General features: G+C 37.4%; 1 protein-coding gene across 3 annotated transcripts in view; it reads right to left on the bottom strand.

Moving 5' to 3' along the window:
• Positions 1 to 26,052, bottom strand: part of USP25 (ubiquitin specific peptidase 25) — a 95,786-nt gene that overhangs the window by 2,380 nt on the left and 67,354 nt on the right. The window contains exons 12-23 of one of the 3 annotated variants that reach the window (XM_068425509.1): positions 25,751 to 25,846; positions 25,290 to 25,451; positions 23,259 to 23,467; positions 22,468 to 22,538; positions 18,520 to 18,748; positions 16,943 to 17,140; positions 15,334 to 15,473; positions 12,497 to 12,610; positions 10,509 to 10,604; positions 6,756 to 6,934; positions 5,880 to 5,958; positions 3,965 to 4,044 (exon numbers count right to left, since the gene is read on the bottom strand). In XM_068425509.1, coding sequence (XP_068281610.1) covers positions 3,965 to 4,044; positions 5,880 to 5,958; positions 6,756 to 6,934; positions 10,509 to 10,604; positions 12,497 to 12,610; positions 15,334 to 15,473; positions 16,943 to 17,140; positions 18,520 to 18,748; positions 22,468 to 22,538; positions 23,259 to 23,467; positions 25,290 to 25,451; positions 25,751 to 25,846 — 1,653 coding nt within the window. The remainder of the gene's footprint in view (positions 1 to 3,964; positions 4,045 to 5,879; positions 5,959 to 6,755; positions 6,935 to 10,508; positions 10,605 to 12,496; positions 12,611 to 15,333; positions 15,474 to 16,942; positions 17,141 to 18,519; positions 18,749 to 22,467; positions 22,539 to 23,258; positions 23,468 to 25,289; positions 25,452 to 25,750; positions 25,847 to 26,052) is intronic. The other 2 variants (XM_068425510.1, XM_068425511.1) reach the window with 2 other exon arrangements.

Genomic DNA, 26,052 nt, shown 5'->3' with positions numbered 1-26,052 from the left:
ATTTATGTCACATTAGGTTTGATCTTCTTGCCATATATATCTTATTTGCTAAGGTATAGAATGCTATCAAGATTTAAAGCTGTCATCTTATTTCTAAAAAAAGTAAACTGTGAATTTTTAGCCTCATTAACTGTAAGTTCTTACGAACTATTCAAGTCTAAAGTGATGGAAGAAGCCACAACAGCATTTCAAAAGCAGAAGTGCTGCTAGACTGTTGATATTTCTGTCTTTAATCTAAATGCAGAAGATAAATACAAGCCTAACTGGTAAAGGACAAGTAACAGAGGACCTAAGAACCTGAACCTAATAGTTCATAATCAACAGAGATCCCTTCAAGCACAGACTAACAATCTCCCCTCACACTGCTGCATCCTATTTCCAGCAAACACCTTAAAATTGTTAATTCTCTGACTTACAGAAACCCAGTTATGACAGACAGACACTGAAAGCAGTTCAGGCAGCTACCCTAAAAACAAGCAGTTCGAAATCTCATTTTTATTCAAACTAAAAAAATCTAGGAAGAGAAATTTCCTAACGAAGTGGTTAGAGGAACAGTACACTGTGCATTCACTCACTCCTAGTGAGAACAAGAGGTCATGGTTAAGGTTTAAACTACCAAAACCAAACCACCAAACTACTAAAAATGGCTAAAAATTATGTCTGAGCACACACAGGGCATACCTGAAAAATACATATCAGAATTTTCCGAAGTAGACAAACTCAAGACTTAAAAGTAATGCCTCCCAATGAGACAACATCAAAAGAAGGGAAAAGGCTACTTGAAATAGCAGTGGTTCCTTACAGCTTGACATTCTAATACCCCTGTTTATAAGAACAAGATGAAGCCCGACACCATAATTTCAGAATCTACTGTGAAGTTTTTTCTTTCACCACGAGATCTGCTCATAGTCCCTTGCAATTCTAAATATTTATTGCTTAAGTAATTAATATACACAAGTGCAGTCACTGTTCTCCACCTTTTTGTCCTCAAAATACAAAGCTATGATTTCATTAAAAGAAGTCCTATTACCCTCTCCTCAAGTCCATTTCTCCTGCCCATGAAAACTCTTCATATCACTGAACACCAACACAACTGACTAGACAGCAGAAAACTTAACGTAGGAGGAAAGGAGAGAAGATTACTGCAAGGAACCGGAATTGCTGGATATAAAGCCAGAGGAGCAGGACCTTCTCTCCCTTTCCATTCTTAGTTCAGTTATTTGTGAAACTGCAGGTTGAAGTTACAGTGTCAACAACTCACTTGATCCAAATGACAAACTTGCTGCTGGTAAGCGGCCTTATTCCCAGTCCCTCTCTTCCTGCTCCTTCCCCCAGTTGTGTGACCCCTCCCTGAAACAACCGTAGTGCCATCTAACACCAAGGTAAGCTATTTTAAATCATGATTACTGTGCATGCAAGCTCAGACTCCTTATATATCTTGAGAGTCTGAGGAATACAATTACAGTTAAGTTAACAAACAGATTCTGCCTTTTCACACCTGAAGTGCATATAAACTCCAGCCTATGAAGCCTAAGCCTAAAATCCCTGAAGCTGCTCACAGAATTATGGAGCTCACTGGGTCTAGGCTTTGAAAAAGATGCAGAAAGCACAGGTTGGCTAAAATTTTAGCACTGCTTTGAAAAAGTCAAAACTGAAAAACTGTATTGGCTTTCCAAGAAACTTAAAAGGCAACTGCTAAAGTCTATGGTTTGTTCACTTTTCAGTTACTACCACAAGAGTGAGCTGCAGGTAAAACTCCTGCTGAGGTTCATTAGGTGGCTGCATTCATCTCACCCATAGCAGGTTCCTACTCTGTAGCAGAGTCACAGAAGATATGCCTGAAAGACCCTGTAATTCTCCACCTGCAGTGAAAAGAGGGTCTTGTCAACCACCGTAAGGGATCATAAGTGAACACTGAAAGTAGGCATGACTTCCCAGTGCTCAGCACAAGGTAGTTTTCAGTAGTACTAAAACTGTTGTTTCCTTCGTGCCTTCAAATGCAGTCCTGCATGTTCCGCACTCCAGCACCAAGACCTATAAAAGTAAGCTACACAGAGGAGAAAAAGATACACCAAACTACTTCTTTAATATTGATTTTGTGTTTGTTCAACACAGCACAATTATTTAAGGAAATCAGAGACTACCTGGATAAAGGCCAATTTTTGGCTCCATCTAGAGACTGAGTACTGCTAGGTACCAAATAACATTATTAAACTAAGAAAAATTGGTTGACTGATGGAGATGGGTTTCTGAAAAAGAGCCTCAAAACAGTCCTGCTGACGAAGGTCATATTTCCATTATGAAAGCCTATGTTTTCATAAATATTTTTAAAGTTACATTTTTATGATTTCAGTGTTAATAAGGGAATTGGAAGAGTTCATCAATTTAGTCTTCTTTTCAGAATACAGATGGTAGCATTGCCCTCTAGAGTGTACAAGATGTGATCCTCAGTAAATATCTCAGTCCCTTGGGAACTTGTAGCTGAAACATTGGTGCATAATTGCAATAGATGCCTTTAGAGCAGGTCAATGGATACCCAGATCCTCGCCCATCCTCTAAGCATGCTTAACCCTAGTCTTACTGTCTTTGTATTAAATACCTCTTGAAGCATTTATGAAATTGCATTTCTTGCCAAAGGGAACGAATGCTACACTTGATTGGATGTTAGATTAGTCTGATAATACCGTATTTTTTTTATTTCTGACCAATATCAGAGTCTAAGACTGGTCATTATAGGCTTGTTTTCTAAATTACAAAGATGTTCGGTAACAAATGCCTCACACTAATTTTGCAAATTAATGTAAATAACAGAAAACTATACCAAAAACGCTGTTCAGCACTGAGCAGAAACCTGTGCTTCCATCCCTCCCCCTGGCATAATCAGAATATATTATGGTAAGAAGTGGATTAGTGAAAACACTGGTATTTTGCAGTTGAAGGTGCCATCCTCCAGTCCCAGTGACAAGAAAGAGAAACACGAAGCAGTTTACTACACAACATACACACAAGAAGTTAAGTTTGATTTCCACTCTCATTCCCCTACCTACTGTGTTATACAGGAAAAAATCAGTGATTGACTGCAGAATTGTTTTCACAGTCAAAAGTCTGTATCATGTGATAGCCCAATTTTCACACGACAGATGTCAGCCACTGGATATTTTTCAGCTAATCATTTTGCTCCTTTGTCTGGGCATGGGATGAAGTGGCAGTTTTAAACAATTCTGTTTCAAAGACTCTCTTTTGCAGAATGCTTTGAGGCATTTATACTGTAATTACCATCCTTGTTACATGTAGTAGATCAGAGTGTAAGTTTTAGCTGTAGTGCATTAAGTACACAAATGTCACCAATTTTATATTGCCACAATTCCTGACTTGGTTGGAAAAAGAGAAGGGAATGAATCACCATTGCCTCATGGAGCTAAGAAGAATCAGCTACAACTATGATAGTTATGCATGATAGTTTTCCTCAAAAATGTTCTTTTTTCCTGACCTTAATAGCCCATCACAGGTGGAATTCTCGCTCCAACAAATGCATAAGGCAAAATTGTTTCTGTGGGAAGATCCAATAAAGAGATGGCTAAGATGGGGACTTGACTAATTGTGATTGCTGATGAAAGCAGATAAATGTATGTGCACATGTGGTGCCAGAGAGGAAAGATTTTTTTGGTTGAGGGATACCCAAAGCACTTAGATTAGGAGAAAAGGAGGAATACAAGTGCACATGGAGCATGCTCTCAAAAGAGTACAGGGCTTGATAAGGAAAGAAGAAACAGATTAAGAATAGGAAGCTGTGGGAAGCTTTGAGGTAGATGCAAGACTGAAGATATTAATGGACTGAATAAATGCTTAAGTAAAATGAAGAACACATTAAACAATTCTTAATTTTAAAAACAGCTTTACTTATCAATATTACATTTTGCTTTCAAATTGCTCTACCACATTTGAATTCTATACTACCACTTACCTCTTTTTTTGGAAAAACTCCAATCCTACCATGAGAAACATGGTCGTTTCCCTGAAATTTCTATAGTCTTGATGCCATCTCTGCATATAAGAAAGGGTATATAGAATTTCATCCACAAACTTGAAATGAAATTTTTTTTTTTTAAAAAAAAACCCCACAGTGCTGAATACTAACTGTAAGTGCTAACGACTACTAGTAAGCTTGCATGTGTGAAAAGTCCACCTGCATCCCCCCTCCCTCGATAAAAATAAAATTCTTAAATACCTAAAATATTTCTAAATTAGATTATTCTTACATAATGCATTACCATTTGAAAGAAACACAAAGCATCTTTGGAGAACCATAGTCAGAATTGTATGAGATCCCCTTTTTCTTCTCAAAAACAGTTGAGAAGCTAATAGCCTTTTTTTCTTCCCTATATTACACTCACTTATTTACTCAGAAAGTGTTAGAAAGCTTTTTCATACACTAAATATTAAGCTTAGCTTTCAATACAAGAATGACACAGAAAAAGTCTGAACACATTACATGGGAAGTGACAAAAAAAAAACCAAATGCAATTCAGACTGTGGAGATATTTATACTGGAGCAAAACATTTATCTTACTGCATCGCCATTTATGCCAAGTGACTACTGGTACGCTTTACAGGTAAATGCTCTAAGTGAAAAAGGTGCTTTTACCGCAGTTGGTTAGTAGCCAACTTTCAGTTGCTTATTAAAGATAAAATAGGGGACAGCATACAATAATACATAGCCACTTACAGATTCAACACAAAGAGCATGAGAAAGGGTCCATGAAATGCCAGCTCACTATACAGACACATACTGATACAAACCTTTGGAGAAACCACCACCTATCTGCCTCAGGAGCTAAAAGGGTGGCACGTATCTGCAAGGGAATAGAAGACACCCCACTCCCTCACTCTTAAACCTAAGTGAAGAATTGTTTATTCTACCTGTGCAATGCCATTCAGAAAACGCTAAGATAGAGCCTTGCACAGCCGAAAAAATGCAACAGAAACCCCACTACGCAAGTCCTTTCCCCTCACAGGGCAGGAACGGCACACTAATGTAGCGGGCATCTGCTGTAGGTCCTGAACGTGGTAATGAGAAATGATAACTAAATATTTTTCATTTGGTTTGCTGAGGGGAAGATTACTCCCATAGTCCTCCTGAATAAGCTGTTTGGACCTATGAGCGTAACAACGAGGTTTAAATGGTGCACTGGAATCTGCCTAGGACATAAATATCCCCTCTTAAGAGGCCTTAATGAACAGTATTACGCAGAGTTGAAACTGATGATGTAAAACCAGCTACAGACTTAGCTTTAAATATGAGATGAATTATTTTGGCAAATATTAGTCACAATTATTTAATGTCTGAGATTGGCTCTTCTTTCCAAGTTTTTCTAAATAGTGCAGGAGGAAAAATTAAATGCATAAACTGGTTATGTATGTTCTTGACAAACAAAAGAATCTGGTGCTCATAAGAAAATGGGAATGGCTGCCGAGAAAGCTGGAGGAAAAGCACAAATGTGACTGTGACTGTGTCTGCGACCCAGTTATCAATTGGGCTTAGACCACTCTCCTTCACTGCTAGCTGTTTCTGACTATAGAAAGCCAGTTGACTCATATGGTGATAAATTATGAAATACTGTTAGTGACACTGAGACACATTAATGAGTAAGGACAAACTCAAACTTGACATTTATTTACAGCTCAAGTAATTAGAATTAGATGTGGAAAAAACAGCTTTAGATCACCTGGTCAGAGCAGCATTCCTACAAATAAATAGTCTTTCAATAACCTGTTTTAACTTCTTAGTGTAAGACAAGAAGAAATTTGTGAAGATAAAATTCAGCTTACTGATAACTATTTCATGTTATAGTTTAGTTTAAAGCATAAAAAATACTGACCTCATATTCCTCCATGTTTACTTCATCTGGCTTTATCATTTCAAGTTTAGCTTGAGCAACCTTCATTATGTTACGGCACCTTACAAAAAGCAACAAGAAATCATGCAAGACAGATCACTGGAAATTCGCAAAGGACATTATCCATACAAAGACAGCAGCCTCCAAGAGTATAAGCTACAGTCTTATGCAAAACAGGATGAAAACACTGTGGAAAATGTGCTTTTTATTATGCATGGTATAATCAGCAGGAGAGGGCCTACTTTAGAAGTATATGTGATGGAGGCCTGTGCTATTTAAGAATTACTTCTTGTTTTATTTTGCTAACTTGCCACATTGCTCAGTCTTTGTTTTAAAGTTCAGATGGCTGAAACTCCTCGATATTTACTTTGCAAAAGTAACACCAGAGGATTATTCACTATGCAGAAATCAGACTAATGTTCTCTACCTTTCCATTTATTTAAGTAAGTAAATATATGGAATTTCAAGTGGAAAAGAGACATCGTCTTGCATTCAGGTAACTTACCCATACAGCAAGGCTTTGCTGTCTACTGCTGGCTTTCAGGGCAGTGAAGAATGCAAACGACATAGCCCCACACAGTGTTTTGAAAGAAGGTACAGAATTCTATATGCAAAATTATGAGCAACACTGAGTATTTCTCCTTATTTCATAAAGATAGAAAACCAACTTCTTGTTTACTCTTTTTCTAGAGTTTTTTATAAAGATGATATTTTTACAGAATATGCTTGCAAGCTATTAACTAGAAGATAAAGCCAAACAAACACACTAGCCTTCCCTCTATTACGTGCACTGTCTGAATAGGAAGGGGCGTCCCCACCCATCAGAGAAGAGGAAATGAGACAGGCAGGTCTTATTACCTTTCATCAAAGCTAAGATTGTGATCTCCAAACTGTTCCAGTAATGTTCTCTCAATTATCTTCTTTGGTGCCTGGTTTTGGATGAAGTAAACAATTGCATGACGCAAACGGTAATCACATTCAGGTGGTGGATCTTCCTGGGCTAATTTTAGCAGACGCGTGTATTCCAATTTAATTGCCTAAATAATTTTAAAAATATACATTATTCTTTCTGGCTTTTAACTCTCAAACATCACAGACACTAACAGGATAATTCATGTCCCATGGTCTTTTGCCTACAAAACAATTTTCTAACAATTCCATACTCCACCCTTCTAACAAGTCTGAACTACATTTAAAAAACAAACAAAAGGTAAAGTAGTTCCTGTCTCTCCCCAAATAAGCCTGCCAAAATCCCAGGTAGACCTTTACTTCAAAAGCAGTCCCAATCCTGTGCTACATCTCCCTGAGAGAAGATTTATCTAATCCCTAGAGAGGCCTCTTTAAGCATTTACAGTCCAAAAGCAGTGTAAGATTTCAGACACTTTACTTAAAGGGATCTCCTAAAATCTCATAACGTAAAAAAGGTACCTTTAATACCTCCTTAAAATGCAAATACATGAATAAAAAATTCTACAGAAAGTTTAAAAACATGTATGATTTTGGAAACAGTAAGTGAGAATGGAAAATGTCTTTCAACAAAAATCAAACTGTAGGATTTCTAAAGAAAATAATGCTTCAATACAAATAGTATTAGCCTCCTATAGGGTAAGATGGAGTCCTCACTGAATATTTTAGATCGACTTTAAAGGTCATCAGAAGTGTTTACTTTTCCAGCTTTGCCAGCACATTAGATTTTAATGAACATCATATGTTATGTTCATTAGATTTTATTCACTGAAACTACACAGCATGAACAAGAGCAATAACAAGAAAAATAATTACAAAGATGGTGATAAATGTTAATATGTTCCATAATTTATCTCTCAAAACAGGGAGGTGATCAGATTGTTTGCTAATACTAATTGTCAACTTGAAACAAATGACTTAACACAGTATCTTCACACATTAGCAGAGTCTCAATACAACATATGCACAGAATAAAGTTCCAAAGCAGGCAGAAAAATACCCTGTTTGATATTTCAAATTTCTTTATGTTGAAATACCTGGCAGGAGTAGCCAAATTCTTGATGTTTAACTACCAGAAATTCGGGTTCTCATCGTCTACTAATACACATTTTGTTTCAGGACTAAACACACGAGTAGGATACTATTCATACAGGCTTAAACACCGAGCATGTGAAGAACTTTAAAACTTAAGAGAACATTCTGCATCAATATTTTTAAATACTAATCATATGCATTATAATTAAAAAGGAAGTTTGGGAGAACTGATTATAAATATCAAAAGCCACAGACAGAGTTTCTATTATCTTACAACAGAAGTTCTACCATTAGAAAACCAACATGGATAACTCTGCAATTAAACCCTGTTTATTGGGGTAGGCCAGCAACAAAAAGCAATTGCTGTTAGACGTTTAATTTTTCAGAGAATTACTTAGAAGTAGGAAAAAATGCAACACAAAACCTGTATTTTTATGTACATATTTAAACAAAATAAAATGGTGTACTACAGATTCAGAAATCCTATGTACAATGGAAAAATAACATCCAAGACCCGCCTGGACGCGTTCCTGTGTGACATGATCTAGGTAATCCTGCTCCGGCAGGGGGATTGGACTAGATGATCTTTCGAGGTCCCTTCCAGTCCCGAACGTTCTGTGATTCTGTGATACTTCTTTGCACAGAACACAGCAAAAAGGGATGGTAGAAAAAAGTATTACATGCTTCCATTTTCTCACTGAGAATGTTATATAAAGATCTTAAGGCAAACATTCTACAAGGATCTGTCTATAAAGATTAAAGAAGGATGACTGGAAGAGGTAACTGATCAAGAGATATCTTAATGGGTTTGTATTAGTCACCTCTCACGCCTGAGATCTAAAAGGGGACTGAAACCTTGGCAGTAACAATGACCCATGTCACATGGGTTTTATCTGGGTTACACTAAAACAAAGACATCACAGAAAAAAACCCACAATTTCCTGTAAACACTCATTTTATAAAAAACAAACACATGAAGAAACCCAGAGTATAACAGTATTAAAAAATATCATAGAAGTTTTTACAATAAGTTTATGGGTAACATGAAATTTCATCTGATAAGTTTCAACATATGAATTTGTTACAAAGTAGGACCACTTCATCTGCATATGTTCATACTAATGTATTCCTCAAAAATGAAGGAGGTTCCACCTCTTCTAAGTCATTGCAAACACAATTCAGGAGAAAATGAGTAAGGAAACTGTTCTACTCTCCAACAATTTAGTGTCAGAACATTTTCTCAAAGACAAATTCTGTCCCCCATGAAGTGAAAATGTTTAAGCATTCAAAATTAAAGATTGAAAAACATTTCAACTGAGCATTGTTTTGATAACTCTGAAGCACTAAAGATAAAATTATCTTTAACTTCATCTCTGTTTTATAATTATCAAAACACCATTCATATTAAAAAATATTTTGGTATAATTAAACTTTCTGGTAAAGAGTCTGATTCGATCAAATGAAGATTTTTTTTTTCAACTTAAGAAAATAAAAAAGGTTGACATCTTTTCATTGTGCAATAAATTAAAAAAAAGCCCCAGCATTGAATCCCAAACAAAACCTATTTCACTAAACAGAGGCCATGGCAGGTGTCTCCATTCCCTGAGGGCAGGCACAGCTAACCAAGCCATCCCTGCAAACAAGCAGGTCCTAACACTTCTCTAAGTATCCATCACAAAAACCCACACAGACAAACCAACCAACCCACTAGATTTCAATTTCCTTACCAAAGGGTTGGAGAATTTTTTTTTTTTTGGGGGGTGGGGAGGTGGGGTGTGTTTGTTTTTTGGTTGGTTGGTTGTTGTTTGTTTGGGGGCTTTTTGTTTCTTTTTGTTTTTACCATTTCTTCTAGTGCAACTACACCATAGCAATTAAGAAAACAGACTGCTAGTCAACGACAAGCAAGAAACTTCTTCCCTCTCTCCAAATCACATTTGAGAGGATTTTCCATCATGTCAAAGTAATTCCCTGTCTAATACCCTGAAAATTCAAAAGATCATGAGCTAAAAATGCTCAGCAGTTTGTGTATTCAAGAAGACTGACACATTTTAAAATCTGGTATCATTGTGAAGAGTAATAACCACAAAGCCTAATGTCTAATCCCCAGTAATAAAACATTGCATAAATAAATAGCATTGACATCCATGCAGTTACACAAAAGTGTAAATTAGACTTACTAAAAATCTTTTAAGGAGTACAAAACAAGAACATCTATTTGAAATAAACACCAAATGACTAAACACTGATGTCTCTGGGTGAAAAAAACTGATGTCCCAAACAGTCTAGCAAAGGCATGGTTTTTCTTACTAACAGGGGAAAAAAAATACATACTTTTATTCATTACACGTCTAGGTTTCATGTTACTTGCTACTATTATTAGAAAGCTAAAATGCAGAAAACTATATAAGCTACTGCTATCAAGGCAGTATACTGCTGAGTCACCAGTGAAATAGCTCTCTTTTTCAAGGGAGAAATATCTAAATGGAGGGCTGGTATCATAGAAGAGTACGTATAAATGCTGGAACAGTCTTAATATGCATCAAAGGGTGGAGGGAGAAGGCATATCTAACACAAAAAGTCAGGAGAAAAAATTGAAAATGTTAGTTGTACCTTAAAGAACCCTGCTTCTGGCCCACACCTGTCATAAACATTCCTGGCTTTCCCTATAGCCATGATAATACCTTGCATGTTCGGGGTCAGCATGACCTGCCACAAGGGATTTAAGGTAAAAGTTTTGAATGATTAATATTTTAATGACCAAATTCAATATGCTTCTAGTCTCATGCAAGATAGAAAGCAACTTAATGCATGCATACATTGAAATGGCACATTTCAATACAGATCTTGTGTGCATATTCTGCAAATCAGTCATGGCATGTGTATATATTTTTACTGTCACAACGTATGATTAAAGGAAGCTTACAAAAAAATTGAAGAACTGTGTCAAATACAATTTAAAAGTTACATGGTCAAAACTTCCCAGGAAAGGAACATGCATTGTTCAGCATTAGTCTCCATCAGAAACTGCTTACTGAATGAGTGCTACCCATGGCCACCAAAGGATTAAAAACAAAAAAGTTTCAAGTAGAAAAAAATCACCTAATCACACTTTATATATACTATACTAAAAACATAATAAACTACACTGCTTGTATTTTATGCATATTTCAACATCAAAATAAAGGACCTATTGCTGCAAATGCAACTGGTCCCTGACGCATTTTCAGACAAATTCTTAAAAATCGAACCCAGAACATTTAACAAACACAAAGCCAAACATAAGACATATACCTCACAGCTATTCACATCAGTTATATACAAACAATTTAATAAATCTAGGTTACTCAGAAAGACCTTTCCCCTTTGTTACCTGCGAGCAAAGAAAAAACACTCCCTCTCTCCCTGCCCAAGGTATAGCTGGCACAGCAACTGGCAGAGCAACAAAAGATGAAGAACTCTAAACTCTCCGAAAGAGTTTCCCACACATAAGAACAACATTTTTAAAAAGGTGAATACACTTAGAAAAGGAAAGGTAAATAAGGAAGAAAGTTATCTTCTAGAAAGACAATGGCATGGGGACAACAGTGAAGAAAAAAATAATAATAATAAAAAAAAAACCACAACAGAAAAGCAGATCATTAGGTGAGGCTAAATCCTCATGTCTTTAAAGGTGGAGACTCACATCTGTGAGAAGCCAAACTCAGTGTGACAATGTCAATTAAATCATTTTATTGCCCATCTCATACTCCCAGTTACAACTGATCACAATTACAGGGCAGAATGACCTGAAATATCCATTTGCCTAGGGAAGCAAAACTCCCCATAGCCCACCAAGAACACGTGCTCGGACACCTGAGAATATGGGCTGCACCAATGCTATCCCCAACCAAACCAAACATGGAGTAAGCAGTGTCAAGGCAGGACAGTTTGATGACCTGGCAGTGTTGCTTTCTGCTGCTAAAATAGGGCAGCAGAAAATAATGTCTCTCAGGATAACATGGGCCTCTCAGATGTTTCTCAAGTAGTACCAGGTACACACACCACCCTGGGTCTGAACTGGGAAAAAAGAACTTTTGTATATTTTTTTCCTTAAGCTTTGGAAAAGTCAGCTCCACCAGCCATATCAGTTTCAGGTTATTTCCACGGCTAATTTAATCCCTGAAGTCTGAAAAGCTTAACCTTGGCAAATAAGGGATCAGACTTGAACATTAGTTTTATTGGACTGACAAGAAAGCACAAACATTAAGAAGATCACTCGCTATCCTATAACTTTTTAAATAATGCAGTAGTCTGCAGTCTATTGCCAGCATTTCCAAGGCTATCTGGCCTAACACAAACATTCAACTTCCACAGCTAAAAAGACAAATACACCTCCAGTGTAAATGGTACCATGCAATGCGTGCCCAATTAGAGTAGCTAGTGCTTTCCTTTCATAGTTCAATACAAATTAAGACATTGCTAAGGTTACAAATCGCTAAGCATTTAGTTTTGCAGAAATCAGTTAGGTGTCACGATGTGCAAACATGCCAAAAATTCTCCTCAGGCAGCGCAAGAAAGCACCGAGGAGGAGCGGTGCACACAACTGCAATCAAATGTACCTCATCGTCATAACCCCCCTCCTCTGACTCAATCACAAAAGTCCCTACATCAGGAATCGCCACCTCTACAACTCGCTGGTTAGGAGCTGGTTGAGCTGGGGCATTATCAGAGCTCTGCAGAAGAAAACCATTATCAGTATGTGCGTGGGGAAAAAAATAAATTAAAAAAAATCAGAAAATAGAGAAAATTAGAGAGACGCAAACCGACAGGTTGATCAAGTAAAATGATGTGCACTACTGAAGGTCTGAAAAAATTATAAATATCATTTATATTTTCTAATTACTTACAGTTTCTTAATTTTTTCAGCAGTACATTTTAAAATTAAGTCATAATTATTAAAAAGATTTCATTTGCTCTTTGTTCACTAATTACATCTTTACAGGTTAGTATACCAGTATTGCAACTCTAACATCTATTACAAATTTAAGGCAGCTGTTAAAGGACGAGTCTGTGAACCACTTCTTTTCATACATTTCACCAAAAAATTACTAAATACATGTGAAGTATCTGAATTCATACTAAGGGATGGCAACAAGCCAAAGGCTAACATTTCCTGATGCTCTGGAAAAGAAAAAAAAAAAAAGCACAAAAAAGCCTCTCGCAATGAAGATATTTGAAAGAATAACTACAGGTGCATTACATTCAACGGGTTTATTTTTTTAGAAGAGTAATTAGACAGAAAATCAGGAGATTATGCTAGTCACTGAAATTCTTGCTATGTTAAAGTTTTAAACAATGGAGACAAATCCCAGCTCCTATGGCCTTACCATTGTATAACGGCCAGTTTACAACATTTACAGAACGTAAACCTTAACTAACCTAAGTGATCACAGAGTGCCATGCTACTTGTTCTGCAACTATTACAATAGTCTCATTTTTTAACAAAGACTCCAGAAACACACATAGTACCTATTTACGCCCAGCACTGTATAAATACAAAGGAAGAGGGCAGAAAAAAAGGACAAAAGGGCAGAAAATAGACACAAATGATCATGTGGTAACTAACCTACAATCCTGTTTGTTACATTCTGATGTTGGCTTTCCTTCTTTTAAAATGGTCAAACAGAAAGTGGAGGAAAGGAATACATGCCTGCATGTCAGAATGCATATGGAAGTAGAATAATTAAAACACCTGCTGATACACTGAGAAGGAAGCACAATTCTGCCTAAGTTAAATTTGTGTATACAGAGAGCAGCTTTTAAACATTAACAGAGTACCTTCAGATTAGCTAGAAATTGGCTTTAGATTCTAACAGCTGAAATACATTTGTTTCTAAATAAAAGAGTTTGTATGGGTTGGGATGTTTTGTTTTTATTTTTAAAGAGCCATCCACCCGTTGCAGAACAATGCAGTGAAAATACTGGAATAAGACAACGTGCACCTGCCCCATTAAGCCTATCATGATGTTCCCCGTGTGGTTCCTCAACCAGTCTTGTAAAGTCCTAAGGCTGATCACTGTGCAAAGTGTCATTAGCCTAAACTAAAACCCTTGATCCATGGAATTAAGTCGGTAAGATTCTCACATCCCACCAGGATGGATGCCCACAGACCCTAGAAAGAGGACAGCATCATGCAAGACATTTTATCATGTGTTTGGTATCTTCACAGCCAGAGGTAACTCTCATTAAACAGGCTCCCCCTACACTGTTCTGTGTTCTGAGAACTCAAAAAGTCAGATATGCAGTAGCCTAAAGCATTAGTGGTAGGGCATCTTTTCACCCAGAGTTAGATTAGTTTCCCTGTTGGCTTTGATTTCAGTTTAGCAGAGAAAGCGCGCTTCTCTGCTCGCCTGACACCACAGGAGAAGAAGGATGGAAAACACGTCAGGTGTAAGAGTCAACAAGTTGTCACATCATTTTCAAAGGCTTTAAGAGGACTTTCCTGTTGGCCCCAAATATATCTGGAGCTAGACTGTTTTCATTTAATGAGCATTCATACCTGAACTTAGGAAGCATGCTTCAAATTTTGCACAGATCTAAACTGTTCTTATCTCTAGTGGTTACTAGGAGTGCCTAAGGAAACTGTACTGTGCACTTCATATGTTTTATCCTTATGGATACGGTTCCAAGACAGATGCATGTACTGCTTTAAAGGTACTTGCTTCTGTGGCAAATACATTGGTCATTTATCTTTATACTTATAGAGAAGCAAAAAAATATTTGCTGAAAGAAAAAACTTAAATATTAGTTTCATTAATAACTAATGAAGTAGGTAGTTTCCAATTCCTCTTAGTATTTGTTGTGTGAAGTGAAAACAGAATCACCCAACACTAATTCTTATAACCATTTTAAGTTAATATATGCACCTGATGAATCACAAAAAATAATTTTCAGCAAGTTGTGAATTTGCGTTAAAGCTACAGAACACTGTTGAAAAAAAACCTTATTTCTGAAAGCTACTTTAACTTCCACAGGTCTTTCAACGGAACTCAATTGTAATCTTATATTTCTCAGATAAAAACCTCAATGTTTAAAGCAATATTTTTCAGGTCTTTTACAGGGAATGCCAGTGTCTACTCCTCAAAAATAAATGGAACCGTCTAACATTTTGAAAAGATGGTGGGCACAAACACATGATTGTCATTTGAACAATCTGCTGTACTCCTGACAAGTACTTTAATCACACAGAGGACACATATCTTAGTATTTTTCTTCTACCACACCAATTACTGTAGTATACACTTTCTGGATGGACTTTAGTGTTGGATAGTCCCTGAAAAAAACAGTAATTTTCTGTTCAAAGTTTCCAAACACACGCCCTTTTATCAGCTATTACATCATTTCCACTTGCAAAACAAAAGCAAAATAAGTATTTCAAGCTTCAAAATATCCTCACCGTATCCATTATAGCTTCTGGACCTCTATCTTCTTGTTCAGCTAAAGCTTTATTGATTGCTTGTACAGAATCTTCTTTTAAGTGCTTTGAAATATCAGTTCTTGATGGCTGCTCTAAATATTCTGGTTCTCCTGCTTGAACTTAGTGACAGAAATAAGATAACAATTTGGTGCGTTAACATAAGCATGAATTTTGAATTGATTAGTTTTATTTGGATCACTGTCTCATAGATAAGGTAACCCGTACAGAAAATGCAGGGTAGGTCACACAATTCACAAATACAGCTTTACACCCGTCTGTGTCTCAGGTCATTTTGAACACTTTCATATAAACAGACCCATGATTTTATATTAGGAACAATAGACCTGTCCTGTCTATAGGCCCATTAAGGCCCTTGAGTGAGGAGTGTTCATCAGTCATACAGGGGATGACTGAGAACAAAGATGAGATTCTACTTGGACTTTCTGTGGGATACAGACCCAATAAATGGAATGACCTACAGCCACTTGAGCACCACATGCATTTCTACTTCGCAAAATAATCAACATATTATATTCTTGTGACTTAAGGGAAACCTCAAAGTCTCCACCACTTGAGGGCAATAAAATTGATTAGCAGAAATAGTGTCTTATATTCCTTACATGATGAAAGCAAATTTTGGCAGACAAATAAAACATTTGTTAGTAATGGAAAGTACTAAATGAAAGAACTAAAACCAGTCTCAAAGTGTTCGTGAAGTCAAAACATATAGAAGATGAAGTCACTCTCCATAGAGTTTGCAAAAACAGAAATGTCATTAAATCACTGCACATTTCACATTCAGTTTGTAGTCATAGATAGTTACAAGAAATATATGCTTAGTCTTAATGACTCAAATACAACAATGAGAACATCTGGACAGCAGACACAAATCCATCATGTCACCTCTCACATAATATACATACAGCCTTCTGCGATGGAGCAAAACGTGGGTGTAACCTAAAACCTGACAGGTTTTCCTGTGTCAAAGCAGGCATATGTTTTATAGTCAGATTGCCAGTGGTCTTTATTAGCTAGGTTCCTAACAGCACTGGCCTCACTGTTGCTGTTCACAGCCTTTTCCACAGTTTTCACACCCTCATTTTATATGGTAATTTCTTAAGTGAGCCCTACTATTGCTAGCTCTATTCAATACATCACACCAAATAAATTATTCTTCTCTTTAGATCTAAATTCTGTCCCTAATTTAAAATGAGAAGGTAGGTCTTCTACTCAATCATTCTGAATAGAAGGATACACATCACTTAAGGGCTAATAAATTCTCAAAACAGACTGGTGAGACCTATCTTAAAAGGCTAGTGTCTACAGAAAAAAAAAATTAATTTAGTAAAAGCTAAGTACAACTGGCAGGGAAAAGGCAGAAGAACCAACAAATTTTCTTTAAATAAAAAATAAAATGCCAAAAAAACCCAACAGACTAAACTTCAAGTACACTTACCTTGACCAAGTAGTTATAATTCAAGATTATACAAATAAACTTTTTCTTCCTTTCTTAAGCTGCAAAACAATATATACAAAACCCAGTGATTTTTGGTTCTACACCTTTTAGAAACAGGTAGAAGAGGCTAACCTGGAGCAGGTGAGGGTGCTGGTGCCCTGGGTATCTGAGATAACAATTTCTCCTGCTGTGCTTTCTGAGCAAGTTCTGCATCCCATTCTTCGAGTTCTTTTTCAAAACGTTTATTGTCTTCCTTGACATAATCCCTTAGATCAGAAGGTAGCGTGTCCATTCCAACAAGGATCTGTCCCGTTTCTTTGTTAAACTCCTCTGCGGTAACATGAAAAATAAATTTCAGAAAGAGAAAGAATAGGGGAAAAGAAAGTAGGGTCAACAAATTTCCTCAAATGAATTACTGGAAACATACAGCACAGCACCAAACCCCCAAACCTATATTACTTTTAACTGGTTTTATTATCCGTCAGTCACTCCTCTGCTACTGAGACGTATGGCTACTGCTCTTGCAATCTTTGAGTTATATGTTCTTGGGCACCATCAGATCATTGCCATTTTGAAAGATAAGCCTTTTTGGGCCATGAGCACCCTATGATTGTGAACATTCAGGAAAAAAGTCACAAAAAAACCCACCACAGTTTGACTGCATTATTGCCACATGGAGCTGGACACAACTCAACTTCCCAGCAGGAAAGGGGAAGGAGAGTGGGCCTGCAGGGATTTGGAAAGTCAACTGATAAGAACACCAGCTACATGAAGTAACCTTCCTTTGTGGTTTGAGAATGGTCTCTGCAAAAGTACCCCAGATCCCAGGGGATCAATCAGTTGTAACTATCCCCCAGCAAGCAGGCCTCAGACTTAAGAGTGGCACAGCCACCCTACAGGGCCCATAAACCCTGTGGCTGCAAGTCCACTACTAATCTGGCAATCTAGAAATGTCAAGGTTAATATCAGTTCGCATTTAAAAAATGAACAAATGCTCACTTTAGCTTTCTGCCCTATGAAAAGACAGGAACATGAAAATTTTCCACCACGTGTTATTGAATCTCTGGCCATTTTCACAGTCAGCTCCCTAGCCACCATTATCACGCCCCACAAAACTCATGCTAAGGGATCTTTGCCCTCTCTCCAAACACTTCCATACAAGCCTTATAACTACATACTGCTACATGACCCAAAAAAAATTTCCCAATCCGTGTATTACTTTGGTTTAGTGTGTGGTTGGTAGGGCTAAGTTACTTCACATTTCAATATATTGCATTAAGCTTCAAGTTTCCACGCTCCAGTAAAGTTCAGGAGAGTTCTGAAGCTTATGAAAAAAAAAGCTACATAAGGATTTTAGTGTCAAGAGGGTCATTTCTGTATCTCCATATTTCTGTTCTAATCTTCAGTGAGATAACATCTCCAAGATTCTGAACACATGATCACTTGGCTAAATGGTTTACAAATTATCAAGCAGTTTATTTTGCTCTCTTAATAATCCTGAAACACTTGCATTATATTTACTCATCTAGAAGCTGAAGAGAAATTGTTTCAGCCACAAAAACAACCTGACTAACAGTTACGAGCATAAATAGAACTTTCAATAATCATTGAAACCATTTTAAAAATTTGGAGAACCATTTGAAAGAAGCTCACTTTATAAATATATTCAGCTATTCTATATCATGCAAAAAATATATCCATAACATTACCTTGTATCAAGTATTGTTCCTTATCATTGATATACATTAAACAATATGCACTGGCATTTCTGTAACCACCAAAAGAGTCCCGTTCCAACTCTTCCCAAGTTGACTTTGTCACAGAAATATCATTGTATTTCATCCATCTGTTCTGGTGGTGGTCATAAATATATGCCCAGTAGTGTCCTGCATTAGCTTGACCTTCATGAACTAGCACAGCATGCAACCTATAAGGAACCTTTAAAAAACAGAACAAAACAACCCAAAATGTCAAACTCTCCTTGCCAGCATTTAATTCCTACTACCTGCCAGCAATAATAGCTTCATTAAATAAAAGTAACAAATACGAAGTTAAACAGGATCAAACCATGACACAGAGGAAAAAAAAAGGAAAAACAAAGAAGTAAAACCAGCAACGTACTAAGCAAAAGGACTTTGAACTATTTTACTTACCACTAACTAGTTACAAGAGATCTTAAAAACATCAGTGAGTTTATAGCATAAATGTCTACTCTGCTGTCTTTACTGCTAGGCATCCTCTTAAGAATTCTTAATTCCTTAATATTCCTACTATTCTTGTATCTACAAAAAACCTTCAAATAAGTCAGCCTTGAGTGTCTATGATTTGCTCCAGTTTTGACCTGGTAAACTTGTCCTGAAGTCTGGAAAGGCATATGCAAATTCAGGGTAATAAACTCTGTGCTTTCTATGTGCCAGTAAGAGAGTTTATTTAAAGGAGTATCTGGGAGTTGAATACTTCCATTACCAGTAGAATAGGAATTCTTCCTTACAGTAGAATAGGAATACAACTGTTTTCCAGTATTTTAAATGTATCAGTAAAAGCATTGCTAAGAGAAGGATGGAACACACGAAGAGGTCCTCTCCTCCTCCCGAGGCAGAGAATGAAGATGTCAGTTTCTAGGATTAGTGTAAAAAGCATCCCATGTTACACGTGTTCACCAACAAGTAAGAAGAATGGGAAACTTAGTTTCTACATAAGTAGTTGAAAATCTGAAGAACAGAGAGAGAGAAGCAGAACGAGTGAGTGCTTCCTTACTTACAAGTCTTTTAAAAGCATTTTAGTGATCAGCTCATTTTAACCTGCTGAAAAAGCACATGCAACGTAAAAAGGAAAACTGACCTTCCCTGCTATGCACAGTATGCCTGAATGACAACAGCTTAGCTAGGATGAAAAACCTGAAACCATCTTTTACTACTGTTACAGTCTGGACTGTACATAAATGGTCTATTTAACATAAAGTGTACTAAATATTTGTTGCAAATATCATTTGAGCACCACAATAATCAGTAACCATAAATATATATGTACTATGACTTGAGAAACTCCTTGAAGTTATTTTTAACCTGATCGTTCTCTTCCAGGCTATATGCAAGTGCTGGAGATTTTACAGCCCCCCTTGAACTGTAAAGCTGACTGACTGCACTGCAGCTGGAAGCAAACAGCCTGTCATCTCAGAGACAAAACCATACTGTACATCTCCCAAAGACAAGAAGTATACACAGAAGAAATCCTAGCAAGTCCTTAAATCTGAATGCTCTGGGGATTTTAACATCTGTTATCAAACCAGTGTGAAAGCCTTCTTAAAATGATTGCAAGCCCATGCATATGCACATAAAAATATGCAGATCCTGATTAAAAAAAAAAAAAGGGTAAGTGAAGTCTCTTTAGACTTTGACTATAAAATTTCCTCACCCTAAAACAGGGCATTAAAATCCCATGTGAATTTACATCATTTTACTTGAAACCATGCTAACTGGGTCAGCTTGAGGGCCCGTACCCTTTCCTCCAGCTCTGGAGGACCAGCTGTCAGTCGTCCACGCTGAGCTTCCAGGAAGGTTCCCCACAGAGGTCTGTGACACTTGGGCACAGGTGAGTTCAGTGCCGACAGGCATCTTTTGCAGTAAGCCATTACATCAACAGTAATTAACAGTACAGGGCGACACAACAAGTAAATAGTTGGCATTAAGCTTCTTAGCTTACACTTACTACTCATGAAACAGAAATGGAGCTTCACCACCCTCTTCACATGTAGCTACAAGAGCAGATATATCAAAGCTGATGTATCAAAGATGAATTCCCATAGGAAAAACAGATGTGTCATTTCCCCACAGCAAGTTCACAGAAGGAGGGAAACAATCAAATAAGCAGCTGATGAAATCTATTCATTCAGGAAGACGAGACAAAATAAGAATCTTGGGAATATATTTCATACGACAATTTGACAAAGGTTTTATGGACAACTGTAGTTTCCTTAGAGCCAAAGGGGACACAAAGAGAAGATGAAGAGCTTCTTAAATAGTTCATACAAATACTAGGAAGTATCCTACAAATATAATACGTTCTCCTTAAAAAGTCTAGTTTTAGGTGCCCAGACCTTATTGACTCAGGAAAGTGTTCAGCCCTGCAATTGTATCATTCAGAGGAAAAGATCAATACTGTGAAACTGCTTCCAGAGAATGAGGAAATACTAAGCTATCCAATTGCCAAGACACAGAGGTAGGCAGGGGGAAAGCAGGCAGCTGTATGCACCTGCCTCCTTTCTATTGTGCCAAAACATTGACAGGGACAAAACCAGCTGAGCTACCGAAGGGCAGCCTCCGCTTCCAGCCTGTGATTTCAGATGGGTTCAGTATGTACTTTTTCCCTAACATACACCACTACTTTCATGCATGACAGGAACCCCCTCTACAAATCTATATACCATCTCCATCCTCCTCCTTTCCTGGAATTCTGTTTCAAAACAAAAACAAACAAAAAACCTCGTCTATATTATGCAAATCTGTACTAGGACAAAGTATTTTACTAAGTAATCTCCTTTTTCCATTGTAAGGATTGCTGACACATCTTTGCCATCCAGAGGTATTTCCTCCTATAACACATAAGCCAAAGGTAAGCTATTTGGATGTGAGATCACCAAATTACTTCATTTTACTATTAGATGACATGTAGCCTGTAGCCTTTGTGTTATAACACAAGTATTAAGGAAAAAAATGCCTGCCAGTAGGAAGCTTAAAGAAAGCCACTTAAGCAAGTCTGCCTGAAATCCTTAACATCAGAGTTCAGCTGCCAGGAACTATTACAAGCCACATACAAAATGAAAACATACCTCAAGGAAAACTGTAAGCTGAACAGATCTTACTTGGAAAGAAAATAGTTCTTTTTTACTAACAGAAAGTAACAGAGGAAGTAATCCTTAACCTTAAAACCTGTCAAAGTGAGTGAACATGAGTATGTCAACATAATAAATACCAGAGAAGCCACGACTCCATAGTAAAGCATTCTAAAAATGCTGTTCAGATTACAGAGCATGAGAATGTCCCTAAAAGGCAACTTATACTAATAGTCAAGGTTGTGACTGATACTAAATCTAGACAGAGTTTAAAAAAACCCAACAAAAAACAAGACAACAGCAAAAAAGACCACTGGCATTGTTAGATACAAATTAAAATCAGGAGCCTTGAATTCCAAAGTAGTAGTATAGAAGTTGCAATACACAATGGCAATAAGCATTGAAGTATAAAAACAATAGTTTCCTGTGTCTAATGCTTTGCCACCTTAAGGCCATAAGGCTACCCAGCAATATGGTCAAATCAAGGTGAGAAAATTTTACTGTGTTATGCAAAAACTGAAGTTCTGCATTCAAGTCAAAAAGCGGATCAGAGATAGAACGTATCTGAGCTTTTCATCACAAAGTTACTTAAACTTAAGTATGTCATACGTTATACCTGCCTTATGTCACCTGTAAAATGTTGTAACACTGTCTTTCATCTGACTGCATAATTTAAAGGTTTGCAAAACCCATTATGATTTTCCAATGAAATTTGTCAAACCACTATATATAATTGTTGTATACTTGCTCTATTTTCAAGCATCTAAGAACTTTAATAGAAGTGACAAAAGGGATCTACTTTGAATTATGCTGAAATTGTACTTACTTGGACCATTGTTTTGTCAGAGTACATCAATTCAATTGTCCGATGTATTCTAGATATACTTTCTTGTAAATCTAAAAGAAAGATAAAAAAAGAAGCTCTGTTCCATGAGGCTGCATAATTGCACATGGCTACATCTTTATTTTTTCTCATTAAAGGCTCAAACAAGGGTATGTTTCATATTTAGTGCATCTGTTTATCTACTTGCATGCCAAACACTAAACCTTCTCACATGATAAAGTAGAGTGAGTGATTTGTAATACACCACTGTTCATTTCCTAGAGTTCAACCAAGCCCACCCCTGCTGGAACAACTACTCCCCTTGTTTCCCTCAGAGCAACAGAACAGACTGTAAGCTCTACCCACTCCAAAAAGCCTTTGCTCAGAAATTTGCTGAATTTTTCCATATGGAAGGGGTCACTCTACCCTAAATTCCCCTGTAGAACACCAAGTCACAGCATGGGCCCAGCCACAATCACACTGACAGCTCAGACACATCTGCAGGGACGTTCTTCAGCATGGATCCCATCTGTTTCACTCTACTCCCCTCAACACCACACACACAGAAATCTGCATTGAAATACCCGTGGTACGCTTCACTCAATGCCCAGTTTGCATCTTCAGTTTATATACCTCCAGTCTACTACAATCTCTGACTTCCCTTCCTATGTGCTAGAGATAAGTTTGGAAGTAGGACACAAGCAACTCGGCACACACATGGACAGTAAGACGATTCCACCCACTTCCACAAATCTTTTCCAATGGCAAATGCATTCTCCAGCTTGTGGCATTACCTCTAGTATCGTTCTCTACTTCAGTCCTCCAGCGGTGTAAACAGCCTTCGAGGACAGACAGCTCTTCCTCAGTGATGTGCCTTGGTGCCGGATGCATTGGCAAATCCGGAGGAATTCGCGATTGTGTGAATGGTTTATGTATTACTGATCTTTGTACAGGAGATGTGCTTGGAACATCTGAAGATGAAGGCCCCTGCTGCTCTACTGTGCTGCATTCATTCAGAACATGAAATACAAAAATTGAATCATCATGTATGCAAACTAAAAGCTACACCATAAAAATAAGCTTTTCATTTAAAAACAGAAATTTTTAAGGTAATCATTTCCTACAGTGCAATCCAGGAAAAGTACCTAACAATATCAATATGGAATTAGTATGTAAATTCTGAAAACTTTGTGGCGTACTACGTTAGCACAATAACAACTCTGACTGCCGCTACCAAACATAAAGGAATGGGAATTGGATCAGTTAAGCCACAGTTTGCTTTACTTGACACGCTATTCAACACTTTCAAATACCACCATACAAGTAATCACTGTGGTTTGAAACATTTACTGCCAAACTGCAGAGAGAAAAGTCACAGCAGCTTGTCTTATGGCCCATTGACCATAAAATCCAATAAACACAAGTTCTCTGTTGAATAAATCTTCACGTGTCTTATGTCTAGCAGACTTTCTTCTTCCGATCGCCTACCTACAACTTATGTTAACTGTACAGCAACAATGAAGGGATCTCTGATATTTACAGCACACTGAAAATTTAGCACCAAACCACCTAAACTTGTTCCCAACAAGTCTCCTAACTCAAACAACGAAGTGGCCAGCTTAGGAGAATTTTACAAAAGCAGCAGAATATTAAAAATGAAAACCTGTCACAGATTTTTCTCTTCCCATCAACAAGACCACCTATACGCAATCATGTGTATAACAGGAGTCTGAAGACCTTTCTAGCAAGCCACTGACTTTTTACTTTGTGTACAGCATCATGACACAGCCTGAGGAACCTGGCTTCTTCAGTGGTTTAGAAAGTTCTGAGAACATTAAGCGCTGACAATGTCACTCCACATAACACGCTGTTGCGTTTCTACAGATTGACAAAAGAAGTCCTAATGCTTACATTTTTACACAACAAACTTCCTATATAGGAGTTTGAACAAAGTATATTACTTTTGTTATTGTATTTCATGCAAGCAGTGATAGCTTTTAAAATTTTGTCTTCTCTTATCAATCATCACGATCTCTACTGGCATTGTATCAGTAAGACATCTGAAATCTTTTAAAGGCCTTTTAGATTCATTTACTTCTCTGCACTACAAGGTTAACTACCTGGACTGGACCAGAACCTAGAACCCTTCTTTCCAAACGCGATGTAAAAAGCTCTGATATAAACTGGTAGTGTCCACCTAGCCAAGTCCTATCCTAAGTTATACTCTATTAACTGTTACTAAGAGTTACTAGCTTCAATAATGAGAAAAACAACATTATCGGACTTTTATCTCCCTGATACTTTGGCTACTCTGTATTTAAAAAGTCAGACTGTTAGGTTCCTGACAAACTATGAGAAGCGTAAGCTGCAAAGCAGAAAAGCAGCTTAACTCCCAGGCAAAAATTAACAGATAAATTGTGTACCAGAAACCTTGAAGCTCTGCAGCACATACATGTTGTCCAAATTCAGATTCTTAAACAATACACTTGGGAAGCAGTGAACTCACCAGGTATTGTGTCTATTTGAATTGTAGGTGGAATTGTGCTTTGTTTGAAAATGGTAATTCTCCACCTAAAGGCATTTTTATAAGCGCACGAGACAAACCCAGATTATTAACATTTTGGTTTATTTATTTAAGTCTGTTGCGCTGACAAATACTTCCAGGAAGAGAGCAGAAACTTTATGCTATACCCCTTGGGAGATGCCTAGTTGCATTAATCTGGTGAACGAAGCAGTTAAACTTCTTCCCCCCTCTCTCAGTGGTTGGGTTTGCATTGAGGGGATGATTGGCCTCTCGCTTTGGAAGAGCAGGAGGCAGCCCTTACCTGGGTGATGTCTGGGCTGGCAGCGTGCCGCTGGCAGAGGCACTAGCACCCAGGTCATCGACGGGAGATGTGCACACCGGCTTGCTGGAGGCGAACTCCAAGGCGTACTGCAGGACATCTACCAAGGGGAATCGTTTAGGACCAGAACCATAGCTTAAATATCTGTTAACCATAAAACGAATTAATGCCGTGACTCACATATACAAACAACAACAACAACAACAACAAAAAAAAGGATTTTTTTTTCTGGTTGATTGCAATTAAATAAAGCAAGCCTTTCCTAGCATGTTTCATGTATCAGAATTACCACGTTTATACACAGTTTCCAAGGAAAATGGTAAAAGAAAAGAGATACAGAAGGGAATTCTAGAGCAAATAACTACACACAAAGTGTATAGTTGAAAGGTGTTACTCTATGTAGCCCGTAATATTATTTGCATTTACACAGTTGTCTATAGTACCGTTCTAATCTCTGTTGTAAAACTGTGAGGTACTCTTTGAGTCTCTTGATTTCATCCCGTTTAATTCTTGTTATTTCTCTGTTTTTGTGCATATACCTGTAAAACATGAAATTTAGAAAGAGGTGTCAGCCCATAGTACCCCAACACTGAAACTGAGGTCTTTACCCCCCATCAGCCATACTGCTTAGTGGTAATAAAAACTCACGCTCTCTAGAACCTACAACATATTAAGCAGAAAAAGAACTGAGAAGAAAATGGTAAACCCATTAAAAGCCTTCCCTCCCACAACTTTCAGAAGATGT

The sequence above is a fragment of the Nyctibius grandis genome, chromosome 2 (assembly GCF_013368605.1).
Source record: "Nyctibius grandis isolate bNycGra1 chromosome 2, bNycGra1.pri, whole genome shotgun sequence".
NCBI classification, from domain to species: Eukaryota; Metazoa; Chordata; class Aves; order Nyctibiiformes; family Nyctibiidae; genus Nyctibius; species Nyctibius grandis.
This window is presented reverse-complemented; position numbering and strand designations above follow the sequence as displayed.